This window comes from Colletotrichum navitas (assembly GCF_030913465.1).
Source record: "Colletotrichum navitas strain CBS 125086 chromosome Unknown LY79scaffold_11, whole genome shotgun sequence".
Lineage (NCBI taxonomy): Eukaryota > Fungi > Ascomycota > Sordariomycetes > Glomerellales > Glomerellaceae > Colletotrichum > Colletotrichum navitas.
Window position 1 is genome coordinate 407915 of NW_026850557.1, and position 12246 is coordinate 420160.

General features: G+C 51.4%; 3 protein-coding genes across 3 annotated transcripts; 2 read left to right on the forward strand and 1 right to left on the reverse strand.

The window, feature by feature from the left end:
- Window positions 1-931: 931 nt before the first annotated feature.
- On the reverse strand, window positions 932-2663 carry LY79DRAFT_509275 (4-aminobutyrate aminotransferase; the record flags this gene model as incomplete). Its single annotated transcript, XM_060554039.1, has 7 exons — window positions 932-978; window positions 1031-1164; window positions 1229-1320; window positions 1376-1611; window positions 1667-2361; window positions 2437-2472; window positions 2524-2663. 7 exons carry the CDS (start codon window positions 2661-2663, stop codon window positions 932-934), a joined length of 1380 nt encoding a protein of 459 aa, XP_060417508.1.
- Window positions 2664-3013: 350 nt separating this feature from the next.
- Window positions 3014-5253, forward strand: LY79DRAFT_50497 (succinate-semialdehyde dehydrogenase). The gene is made up of 4 exons (XM_060553563.1): window positions 3014-3303; window positions 3358-3445; window positions 3500-4741; window positions 4807-5253. Exons 1-4 carry the CDS (start codon window positions 3283-3285, stop codon window positions 4929-4931), a joined length of 1476 nt encoding a protein of 491 aa, XP_060417509.1. The 5' UTR covers window positions 3014-3282; the 3' UTR covers window positions 4932-5253.
- Window positions 5254-9917: 4664 nt separating this feature from the next.
- LY79DRAFT_626346 (pectate lyase) lies at window positions 9918-11545 on the forward strand (the record flags this gene model as incomplete). The annotated part of the gene is made up of 5 exons (XM_060562107.1): window positions 9918-10261; window positions 10372-10710; window positions 10774-10909; window positions 10963-11020; window positions 11067-11545. 5 exons carry the CDS (start codon window positions 9918-9920, stop codon window positions 11327-11329), a joined length of 1140 nt encoding a protein of 379 aa, XP_060417510.1. The 3' UTR covers window positions 11330-11545.
- Between the last annotated feature and the right edge of the window lie 701 nt (window positions 11546-12246).

Below are 12246 nucleotides of genomic sequence, written 5' to 3' on the forward strand. Positions count from 1 at the left end.
AACTCTTGGCTTGTGCGGATGATACCTATAGGTGGGGCCTCTAGGCCTCTTAGGGTCCCCGGCCTGATCCCTCGCTGGCAAAATCATATGCATTCATCGCGTGGTTTTATGCTAATCACGAACACCGCCAATCGCGAGAATGCATAGGCAGTCTCATCCCAAGTAGCCCGTTTTTCTGTGGCGGCGTTATAGCGAGCCCCGGGGAGAAGGAGGGTACTCGGCATGCTGCGAGTTTCTTTCCTGCCCATCTTTCCTCCGATGATTTAAAACCAGTTGTGTACCCCTTGGCAACATGTCAATATGAGAAACATGAGCGGGCTCTCGCCTTTACTATCAGCTATCAGACAGAGACCGTGTTGTTTTATCCTTTCGGCCTTTGTACAGTCGGTATGGGTGGGTGACGGCAGTTCTGCTCCGTCATTGAAACAGCTTTCGGCCAAGCATCAAATCAGTGCTGTACAGTAACAGGATATGGATTGCTCGGTCGGACCAATAGGCGCCGCCCATAGCACTTCCGGCTCGTTACGGCTGGGAGGATAAAACCACCAAACCCCCTTATACTATGCTGGTTTTCAAAATGATGCGTTCAGAAACAGACATCAACGACGAATTTAGCCTTCAAACCAATGTCGTTTGTATTGACCGTGGTGACATACTCGCGTGGTCAACGGCAATTCTTGTCCTACTCCCAAGGGTGACGGAGGCCCCGTCATGCCACTCAACACTATGCAATCCAACGTCGCGAAGGATTATTGTCCGATATGCCTTGCTCAAATTTCCACGCCGTAGCTATTCCTGTAACCATGATATCTATGAAAAACGCCTTCCAAATGGGTCTAAAGCAATTCCTAGCCTGCCTTATGAGTGGGAGACCGATGCTTATGCCATGCTTTTCCCGTTTGTTTGAACCCTTTCTGCGCCCCGATAGTATTTACAAAGATGAAAAGGTCTTCTCAAATGCTGACATCAAAATAGGAACTGCAATGTTGTCAGAATAGAGTGCCAGGTTGCGGGCGCGTCAATGACTTACTGTGAGCCTCCTCGAAGATGAGCATGGGCCTGAGTCTGATGGTCTCCTTGCCGCAAGCGCCAACGTTGACGCCGAGACGCTTCATCGAGCTCGTGACGGCTGCCGCACTCTGTGTATCGAAAGCGATGTAGGTTCTGTGACATGTATCAGTGGAAAATGCTCTGACTAAAGGTGTCAATCAAGTATGGCTTCACTCACCCCTGGCCCTTGCCGCGCAGGTTCTGAACGTGGTCGGGGTACGTCTGGGCGAGCTTCTCCATCTCGGAGTAGAGGGCATCTCCAACGCGAGCCTATGAAGGAGTTAGGCAAAATGAACACAGTCAAACAGAAGAGCAGCATCCATACAGTTTGCTCAACAAGTTTCTTGTTGAGGATCTCCTCAACAACAGCCTTGCAGACAATGACACGGGCAGCGTCACCGATCCAAGTGTTGAACTGGCGGTAGGCCTTGTCGGGGACCAACATGCGGTCGCCGAAGAAGTAACCGGCAGTCTGGGCCTTCTTGGAGAAGGTGACGATATCAGGAGGGGAGGTAAGGTTCCAGTGGGCGTGTCCCCAGAACTTTCCAGTAGCACCGAAACCTGCCGCCGATGTTAGCACCCCTGTACTGAATGGTAGCACTGCAGAACAACTCACCAGTCTGGACCTCGTCAACGATCATGACAACGTTGCGCTTCTTTGTGATGTCACGAAGACCCTGGAAGAAAGCCGGGGACGCGTGGTTGTCACCGCCCTCGGACTGGATAGGCTCGACGATGATTGCAGCAACGGGGCAGTGCCAGCTCTGGATCAGCTTCTCAACCTCCTCCAAGCAGCGCTTCTCCTCAGCATCGTTCTCGGCTACGTGCTTCTCGAGGGGATACTTCAGCGCGGGGAAGGTGGCCTGGGGCCAGTTGAAAGAGGGGATGTCGAGCTTGTGAACGGCCTTTGACCGGGTGGTTGACAAACTGCCGAAGCCTCGGCCGTGGAAAGAGTTCTTGAAGCTGAGAATGGCGAGTTCGGGGGAGCCAGGGGCGGTGTTGTTAAGGCAAGAGCGGACTTCTTCATCTGACCACTCAGCCTCGCCACGCTCGCGGCGGCGGTAGAGCATAAAGGCAGCCTTGTAGGCCAGCTCGTTGGCCTCAGAGCCGGACTGGGCGGTGAAGATGTAGCTCAGGCCCTCGGGAGCCACCTTCATCAAACCATCCTGGAGGAGGTCGTGCCAGAATGCCGAAGGGAAATTGCCGATGGCAGGTCTGTTGACAAGGGCGGAGATCATCTCGGGTGACTTGGCAGCCTCGATGAGGGTGGGGTTGTTGTAGCCAACCGGGATGGAGGCGATCTGCGAGTAGCTGCCGGGAAAGATTAGCGAGCTGCGGGTTGGCGGACTGCCGTGTATGATCGGCGGGCTTTGGGGGGAAACGTACACATCGAGATACTTGTTGCCGTCGACGTCCACGATACTGAAGGCTTAATGTCAGCGCCAGTCCACGGACGGTGGCAATAATGCATACTAGTTTCCAGAGCTCTTGTCGTAGTCGACGACAAAGTATACGGCACGGGCGTCGAAGAATGCGTCTAGCTTCTTTGCGCTCGCCTTGGACACGGGTCCAGGCACCTCCGTGGTGACCGAGTGTTCAATGACAGCTGGCATTGTGGCTTCGATGTTCTTGCGATCTCGGGGGACGGCTTGCAGTTAGACTTCTGTTTGACTTTGGTGAGAATAAAGTTCATCGTCAGGTGTTGGGAATCGAGTATTTATCGTCCGCGACCGTGTCCGCGAGATTCCGTTTGCCCATCACGACCGGGAACCGGGGACGAGCCGGCCGGCTTGGGCCCGGGCCCCATCCGGGCCCAGGCCAATAGGAACGATATCCATCAAATCCAGCACGATCCACACCATCTCGGCCGGTTGCGGCTCGCCGTGATCACACGCCGCCTCGAAGAGCTTGTGGCGATCTCCTTTATTTTGTGGATTTAGTTCGTAACTTTACCAAGTGCAACACATTGGTATGTGTCAAACACCCCAGCAACGTCTCGCATTCCAGGTCCCGGGCCGGTCCCACTGAACCCAAAAGTCAACCCCGCACCGGTATCAACAGGTAGGGCGATGTTACATCAGTACTGTAGTGTCGCCGATTCGACGCCATCATAGGACGCTCATATAAACAGCGGCCCGCGTGAGACTTTTGAGCTTGCCGCAGCAGACTTTGAGATACCATACCGCCTTCCTGCAGTCACGATCAAATCGAGGTACATCACTCTCGTTCGCAATGGCGTCGGGCGCACACCAGGTGAGTCTTATCTAACACTAGCGGAGAAGCGGGTCGAAGTTAACTCGGATGCAGTTGAAAGATGCTTCGCTATTGAAGACATCATGCTATGTGAACGGGCAATGGGTTGGCGCAGCGTCTGGCAAAGTCTTCTCTGTTGAAAGTGAGTATGGCCGTTTGCCACCTTGCAGCGGATCGAGACTTACATGCAGATAAGACCCCTCTACTCTTGCCGAGGTGGGCAAATGTCCCGAGTTCGACGAGAAGGACACCGAGGCCTCCATCCTCGCCGCCCACGATGCATTCAAATCCTACCGCAAGACGCCTGCACGGACCAGGGCCCGGCTATTGAGAAAGTGGTACGACCTCATGACGGAGCATGCCGAGGACTTGGCTACAATTATCGCTCTTGAAAACGGCAAGCCCATGTCCGACGCAAGGACAGAAGTCGCCTACGCTGCGTCCTTTTATGAGTGGTTCTCGGAGGAAGCCCCTAGAATCTACGGCGACACCATCCAGGCGAGCAACCCCAGTTGTCGTCTGGTGACCCTCAAGGAGCCCATTGGTGTCTGCGGTCTCATCGCACCTTGGAACTTCCCCGCTGCCATGATCACCCGCAAGGTCGGACCGGCATTGGCTGCGGGCTGCACTGTGGTTGTGAAAGCACCCGCCGAAGCTCCCTTGACGGCACTGGCCCTGGCAGAGCTTGCGCACAGGGCGGGGATCCCCGCTGGTGTGGTGAACGTCATCACGGCCTTGGACAACACGGTGTCCGTGGGCAAGGTCTTGACTACGCACCCGGTCATCAAGAAAGTGTCGTTTACGGGATCGACCGGCGTCGGGAAGCTCTTGATGAACCAGTGCTCCACGACGTTGAAGAAGCTTTCGTTCGAGCTCGGCGGAAACGCCCCCTTCATCGTTTTCGAGGACGCCGATCTCGACGCAGCTCTCAAGGGCCTTACTGCATCAAAGTTCAGACTCTCGGGCCAGACATGCGTGTGTGCCAACCGCATCCTGGTTCACAGCAAGGTCTACGAGAAGTTCTCGCAGATGCTGGTAGATGCCGTCAAGAGCTTCGTCGTTGGCGATGGATTCGGCGAGAAGACGACACATGGGCCGTTGATCCACGGTCGCGCGGTTGCAAAGGTGGACGAACACGTAAAGGATGCGGTGTCCAAGGGAGCTCGCGTGCTCCTGGGCGGCAAGCACCGGGCCGATCTAGGCCCCAACTTTTTCGACCTTACTATCTTGGCCGATATGAAGCCCGGCATGAAGGTCTGTTCGGAAGAGACGTTCGGTCCCTTGGCGGCTCTGTTCGCCTTCGAAACGGAAGAGGAGGCCATTGCACTTGCGAACGACGCTGACGTCGGCCTTGCGGGGTACTTCTTCAGCAAGGATGTCTCCCGATGCTGGCGCGTGGCGGAGGCTCTGGAGGTCGGTATGGTTGGTGTCAATATCGGTAAGTCCTGGCCTGGACAACTCGACGGGAGCTGAGCAGCACTAATCTGTGAGAAAAAACTACAGGAGCCATCAGCGACCCAGCCGCGCCTTTTGGCGGCGTAAAGCAGAGTGGATTTGGAAGAGAGGGCAGCAAGTATGGTATTGACGAGTTTCTGGTGACTAAGATGGTCATGACCGGCATTGAATGACGATGAAGATTTCCCGATATATGAATCTAGTATCTACAATAAGTCAAAGCACCCCCATTTAGAACACCCCCTCATTTCGAACACCCGACTTCACTATTACACATACTATTAACCCAAACAACAACACCAACTATCCCAACCACAACATTAAATATTAATTATTTTAAAAATACCAGTGTTTTCGCGATGCCAAAATACACTAAAAACGACATTCAGCAAGCTCTTCAGGATGTTAACAGTAGGATAAGCATACAACAAGCTTCCCGTACCTAGGGGATACCTATTACGACCCTACACTACCAAAGAAAGGGATGCATACCCAAGAAGGTGTCTAGCAAGCACTTACAACAACTATCAGCTATTCAAGAAGAGCATCTCGTCACGTGGGCCCTAGCCCAGGCCAGCCTTGGGCTCAGCCCAACCTACGCCCAGCTATGGTCTTTTGCTGCCTATATAGCAGCTACTAGCAGTAACTATTAGCCCTTTAGCAAGCGATAGATAGAGGGCTTTTATTACTATAACCCTTAGTTAAAGACATTAAAAAGTAGAATAATTAATAGTCTATAAGTCAAGGCTTATACACAAGAGATACTCTAGTTATATTTTAAGCTATATACTAATCTAATAGTCAAGGTAATTCCTCCTTAACACATGTAGAACATAGACAAAACTAGGATAATAGAGGGCCAAGGAGTCAATAGCCTAGTAATTAGGTCTAGTGAGAGGAAGAAATCAATATATATACAGTAGCCTAGTTCATATGTATAGACAATAATCATTAAGTGTATATTAGCCACAGGGCAAGCGCTTTAACCGCTAGTTATATTCAAGGGTAAACACATACAACAACAGTAGTTTCCTAAACAACTCTTAGTATATAAGACTTAGTCTTTTAACGCATCTAAGAATAGCTAGACCAACTATATAAGAGCAGTTCGCTAGCTAGTTAACGTCTTTGACCCTCAGACTCAACCAGAGCCACCAAACAAGAATATAAAGCAGCTCTTAATTATAGATAAGCACAGAAGTCACTACTCTAACAATTTCATGTGGGAATACTTTTAGAGGGGGATATATATAGTATTTCTCCCTGCCTATTCCTCTCATATAACCCAGCCTCTAGACGTATCAGTCTTTAGCCCTCTAAAGGCAGCCTATCGCAAGGCCATTAGTATACTCTACGCCTTAACAGACCTCATATCCCTTAGCAAGCAGAACTTTCTCTACTACTATAGTGTTATACATATCTAAGCTATAACAAGTACAATAATCTAAGCTAGGTAGAGAAGGACTAGTATATACCTATTCAACCTATCCAAGGTACTAGCAAGTCAATAACTACTATGTTAACTAGAGGAGAAAGAAAGGCAGGTCAAGAAAGCACCCCCGTTAACACTAAAGTTAAAGGATTCATCAGTAGCAAGCCCACCAGCTACTCCTAAACAATCAGGAGATCTTAAGAAGGCAACTCTTACCTATGTCCTTGGGCCTAAAGTCAACACTGCAGAGGGCCGCCTACTGTTTCACAAAGTAGGCAAAGGCCTTAATAAAAAGAACATACTTATCGCTACGTACAAGCGACAGATTAACCAGCTTAAGGAGGTTATTAAGGTATATAAGCTGTATACAAAGGCAAAGGTAGCATTAGGGCCTAATGAGCGCTTTGCCTAGGTAGAGCATATCTAGAAATCTAAGCAACAGGCCAAAAGAATCACTTTTAAGGCAGCAAAAACAGCAAGGTTACAAGAGATTGAATTTGCCTCTTTTCAACATCAATTTTATATAGTTGAGCTATAGTAATTATTATGTTATGGTGATTTGAATTAACTGCCTGGATACTGGTGGGGTTTGTTCGAAATGAGGGGGTGTTCTAAATGGGGGTGCTTTGACTTAGTGAGCTGCTGCAGGGTGGGGAGCTCTAATCTCTAATGGTGGCACCCACGGTGCTGACTCATCCAACCCTGCTACCACGTGACAATATATATTTCGATACCAAGCAAAGAGAAATTTTCTTTTCTGATAGATCTACAACAGTAATGCATGCGTTCGTGAGAATAGATATTTCTTTAGTCGGAAGTGGAATTACAAGAACAAGGAGGAGACAAGCTTGGTTGCCCTGGTAATCGTAAAGCCTGCGTTGTTGAAGATAGCATCGGTCCTCGGTGGCCGGCATGACTGTAACCAAACGATAATGCGAGCACCAGTTCGAATGCTCCATGTCGAAGTTCCGCATCGTATCGGTAGGGGCTATTCTGCCGGCTCCATGATTGAGACCTTGACCGTCTGTTCCCGAAGGAACCGGGCCGGCCAAGAAAAAACCGGTCGCCGAACCGGACCCACCCTTATCTGAATTCGGGAAAAAATCCAGTTCACATTGCATCTGGCAATATGATCAATTCCGATCCGCTGTTAGACAGGGAGCTTACTCGAACCTGTACCGTGGTCGATGCAGATGCCGCGATAGCACGGGCTAGGAATCGGGGGTGACGATGCGCCCCCTATTGGTGGAATGCTACCCTGCGATGTGGTCCGAATGATACGCTACTTGCATACACATTGGCAATGGCCCTGTACTCGATCGACCACGGTTAAATTACCCTGTATTACCTGCCGACCAGGCCAAAGATGGCGGATAGCACATTGTGGGGTCCACGCGGCTTAATAGCTTCATCTTGAAGATGATCGTCGTGACCACGTGTCGAGCACGAAGGTGGTGTACACGACTGGACGCGATGTCTCGGCATGAGAGCAAGATTCAGTCGAGGATACCCAAACCGCTGACGAAGTCCAACCAAAAGGGTATAAAAGTCGCATCAGTCGGACAGGAGATTACTAGCAGAAGTACAATGCGATTGGAACAGTGGGGGTGTTCTAGTTGGACCTCGGTCATGGCCGACGGGTGACGGGTCATATCAAGATGCAAACAAATGGCGAGTCTGGTTTGGCAAACCGAATCTCGCCTGCAGGGGCAAACCGATTGTTGGACCTGTTATTCGCCAACCTCCGCCCTCTCTCTTTTCTACCGGCCGCCCCTGTTCCCGAAGCGAGCCAAAGTCGACATCTGACGCATGGCCACCATCTGTTCCCACAAGAGCTTCTTCCATGCTCACCAGAAAGACGATGGATGCTCTGAACATTTGACATGAGGCCGGTTCGGTGCCACCCTTTCTCCGTGTGGCTTATGTTTGCTTCCAGACAGGATCAGAGCCACCTCGAAGGCAGGCTGAGCTTGAGGCTCACTATTCGTATATCGCTTGGGTTGCATATCCCTGGTCTTGTGGAGCTCGGGCAATTCGCCAGGAAAGATCTAGCCGTCGTCCGGCCCCAGCCCAACAGCCGGCTAGCTAACCTGTTGGAGGCATCCGTTACCCGCGCCCAGGTGATCCGAAACGCCAAGGAGGGAGTTGCGGATAAGAAAGCTGGCCCCCACCCTGCCGTCGCAACCGACTTTCATCTATATGATTAGGGGCATTTGCGGCAAATAAGAAGGGGAAAAAAGCAAAGAGACAAAGAAAACAATGATAATAATTCGCAAATGAGCTAGGAACAGACAAGTACCGTATACACTCGCTAGGTTCACAAACCGCACGGATCACCCACTAAGCCTATCTTGCAAGGCGGTCAACCAGCTTAGCCACCCACCCACCCATCCAACCCTAACCCTTGCCACCTAACTTGCTGCTAACGTTGATTAACCCCTGCATTTGCCACTTCTAGATCCCTGTTTCTGCCAGTCCGCTAGCGGTTTGTGAATCTAGCGAGTGGATACGGTAGTGCAGTGCTGGTACCTACAGCACCCCGGCGTTTTATGCTCGTTAGATGGATGTTATCCTTCTCAGGCAGGCAGACAACGTGTTGGGACGGAAAACGACCGAAGCTACACTAACTAACCACACTACGGATACTGCGTACCACTAGAGAGCTTCCTCGTTTGATGCCCTGGCCCACAGGTGCATGCATGATCTGTGCCGGGCCTCTAGTTGGTGGAATAGCCCTGTGCTAGCGCGAGGTACGTAAGGTGCTGAAAAATACGCCATCACGGGAAAATCGAGCCGTTTCATCGGTATATATGGATGGATGACCCAACCCAGAACACGCCAGTGTGTATGTTACTGTAAAACCCGTCCCAGTGTTCTTTTGCAAGTGGCGGAAATTCAGACTGCGCGTTAAGAATCCATGCCATGCTTGCTTGCTTGCCCGCTTGCACTTTGCGGACGGGGCCATCCCGTAAAGGAGCAATACGAGAGTCCATAGCTGCCCCTCGCTGCTGCCCGGCTATCTAGGTAGTTTACGTACGCAGTAGCAACTCGTGACGATTTCCTGCAAGAGGGCTCCATCGCGAGCAGTCGCTGCCCTCCCCAGCAGTCCACATGTAGATATTATGCGGCCCTACCAGCGGAGACGTCAATCCCCGCTCTCATTGATGGGAAAGCCCAGACTGTGGTAATCAGCCCCCTTTGGCGGTGATCACCGTAATCTCGGACCTATGGAAAGCCTGTTATATGAAGGGGGTTACAGGGCGCATAAAACACCCACGAATCAGTGGATAGCAAGTCTCCGCCGCTCTCTACTTTACACAAACTAGGCTGCGGGTACCGTTCCGGAAACCATGGGCAGTCGGTAGGTATGTATGTATGTATGTACGTAGTATGTATGAGTGGGTCAACTCATGTTGTCAGCAACTGCACATTTTGGGTCCTTGAAGCGCTAGAACGGTACGGGGGCTGCGAGATGAAGTTGTCTTCCGTCCTTTTGGAAGGGAATTACCATGGGGAGGGTAGGGGGGGGCCCATGGGACGAGGCAAATATGACGAAGGATAGCTCGACAAACTTATATCACCGGCCGATCAGCCGCGTTGCTTTCCTTGGAAGGTCCTTTCTCTCCAGCGGAATCCGTCCTCTTGTCTTTCTTTTACATCCGAACGAGCTGACGGCTGTCTCTTCTGTATCCTACCTTCTTGTTCGTAGCTGGAAAGCCACCGCAGCATGAAGTCTGCTATCCTCTCCATGGCCTTGGCGGCCTTGGCGCCTCTGGCTCTCGCCGCCGACGCCGTCCAGGGCTCTCCCGAGGGCTTCGCCAAGGGCACTACTGGTGGCGGCTCCGCTGCCCCCGTCTATCCCTCGACCACTGCCCAGCTCGTCTCTTACCTGACCGATTCTTCGCCTCGCGTCATTGTTCTTACCAAGACGTTCGACTTCAGAAACACCGAAGGAACGACCTCGGGAACCGGCTGCGCTCCTTGGGGCACTGGGTCTGCTTGCCAGACTGCCATCAACAAGGACAACTGGTGCACCAACTACCAGCCAAGCGCCCCCAAGGTCAGCGTCAAGTAAGAATTTCCTTGTGCTGTGATATTATTTATAAATTATAACGGCACACTTGTGTTCGTCAGCGTAGACAGCTCGGGCATCTGTAAGCTAACGCATTTCACCTGTCCAGGTACGACAACGCTGGCCTCAACCCCATCAAGGTCTCCTCCAACAAGTCCATCATCGGTCAGGGCAACAAGGGCGTCATGATCGGCAAGGGTCTCCGTATCACCGGCGGCGCCAAGAACATCATTATCCAGAACATTCACATCACCAACCTGAACCCCCAGTACGTCTGGGGCGGTGATGCCATCACTCTCGACGGCAGCGACCTCGTCTGGGTCGACCACGTTACGACCTCCCTCATCGGCCGCCAGCACATTGTCCTCGGCAACGGCGCTTCCAACCGTGTCACCATCTCCAACTCCAAGATTGACGGTGCTACTTCGTGGTCTGCCACCTGCGACGGGTAAGGGAACCCCCCCTTTCCCCCTTCCCTAGCCACATCTTGGCTAATCTTGTTTGTTTTCAGTCATCACTACTGGGGTCTCTACTTCACCGGAAGCAACGACATGGTGACCTTCAAGGGAAACTATATTACTTCCGGGAGTGGACGATCGCCTAAGGTGGGAGGAAACAGCTTGGTCCATATGGCCGGCAACTACTGGGTAATACGCCATTGTCTGAGAAGATATCTCACGATTTACTAAGGATAACATAGTATGACAACACTGGCCATGCCCTTGAAGCAGACGCCGGAGCCAAGGTTGTTGCAGAAGGTAAGTAACGCTTTGCAAGTCAATTCAATCTGTTAACAACATGTAGGCAATGTCTATCAGAACGTCAAAGCTGCGTACCAAACAGGTCTTGCAGGCAAGGTTTTCGCCTCGCCGAGTACGAGCGCCAACACGGCTTGCAAGCAGTATCTTGGCCACGATTGTCAGCTGAACGCTTACGGTAGCTCTGGAACCCTCGCAGGTTCTGATACCAGCATCCTTAGTCTCTTCTCTGGAAAGAATGTTGCTCCAGTAGTTACATCCAACGATGCCAAGGCTGCCGCTACCAACGCTGGGTTCGGAAAAATCTAGGTTTCCTGGTTTAAAGCCTGTGTCGTGAAGCTGGAATAGCTTCGTGTGGCTAGTATTAGTGGCGACCGCTACAAATGTAGCGTACTACCTCTACGGACCGCCTCGAATTGGTATTTCAAGCATTTCTCTGCTTTGTACATAATTTCTGTCGTGATGCCTTCACTGGCCTCACAAGCTTTTTATTTCAGAACAAGTTTTCTTTAGTATAGGAAAACCAATTTCTCTAGGTAGGTTAGCGTCGTGCTATGGATAAAGTAACAATCCGAATGCACGAGCCACTCAGCATATCTAGTATATTTCTCTGGGCTTGCTTGCACATGAGACCTGAGGATCTGATCATCGTAATCGCACTAATTTCAGGCGCCACGGAAGCTTACGCCACTTTCGCCCAGTACTGTCGGCCGCGCCTCAGCGTGCCGCGCTGAAACATTTGCTGAAGCCTGCTACCCCGGCATCCCTTCTTTTACTTTCAACCTCACATACAGTATCCTCTCAGCAGATTCGTACAACGCACTGACCACGGGCTACTGGAAAACGGTAAGCGGGCTGGCAGAAACAGGGATCTAGATGTGGCAAATGCAGGGGCTAGTCAACGTCAGCAGCAAGTTTGGTGGCAAGGGTTAGGGTTGGGTGGGTGGGTGGCTAGGCTGGCTGACCGCCTTTCGAAATAGGCCTAGTTGGTGGTCTGTGCAGTGTACGAATCTACTGAGAGGATACGGTACTCGTTTCTGATCTTCTTTCGCTGTTGATCTGAACCCATTTTACGAATGAATTGTCTCATACCAGTGTGGCGCTGAATCTACTTCTAGGCCCCGGTGAGTGCATCTGTTGGATTCACCAAGGGCATGGTGATACGGTTAACCGTACGTATCGGTGGCAATTGACGGATATTAGGGGTGACTGTTGATCTCTATTAT

What these genes read in the sequence shown, in the direction of transcription:
- LY79DRAFT_50497 (XM_060553563.1), top strand. Translation starts at nt 3,283, where the DNA reads ATGGCGTCGGGCGCACACCAG. An exon ending in TGGCGTCGGGCGCACACCAG is followed by an intron (nt 3,304 to 3,357) that starts GTGAGTCTTATC and finishes ACTCGGATGCAG; the next exon opens with TTGAAAGATGCTTCGCTATT. An exon ending in CAAAGTCTTCTCTGTTGAAA is followed by an intron (nt 3,446 to 3,499) that starts GTGAGTATGGCC and finishes CATGCAGATAAG; the next exon opens with ACCCCTCTACTCTTGCCGAG.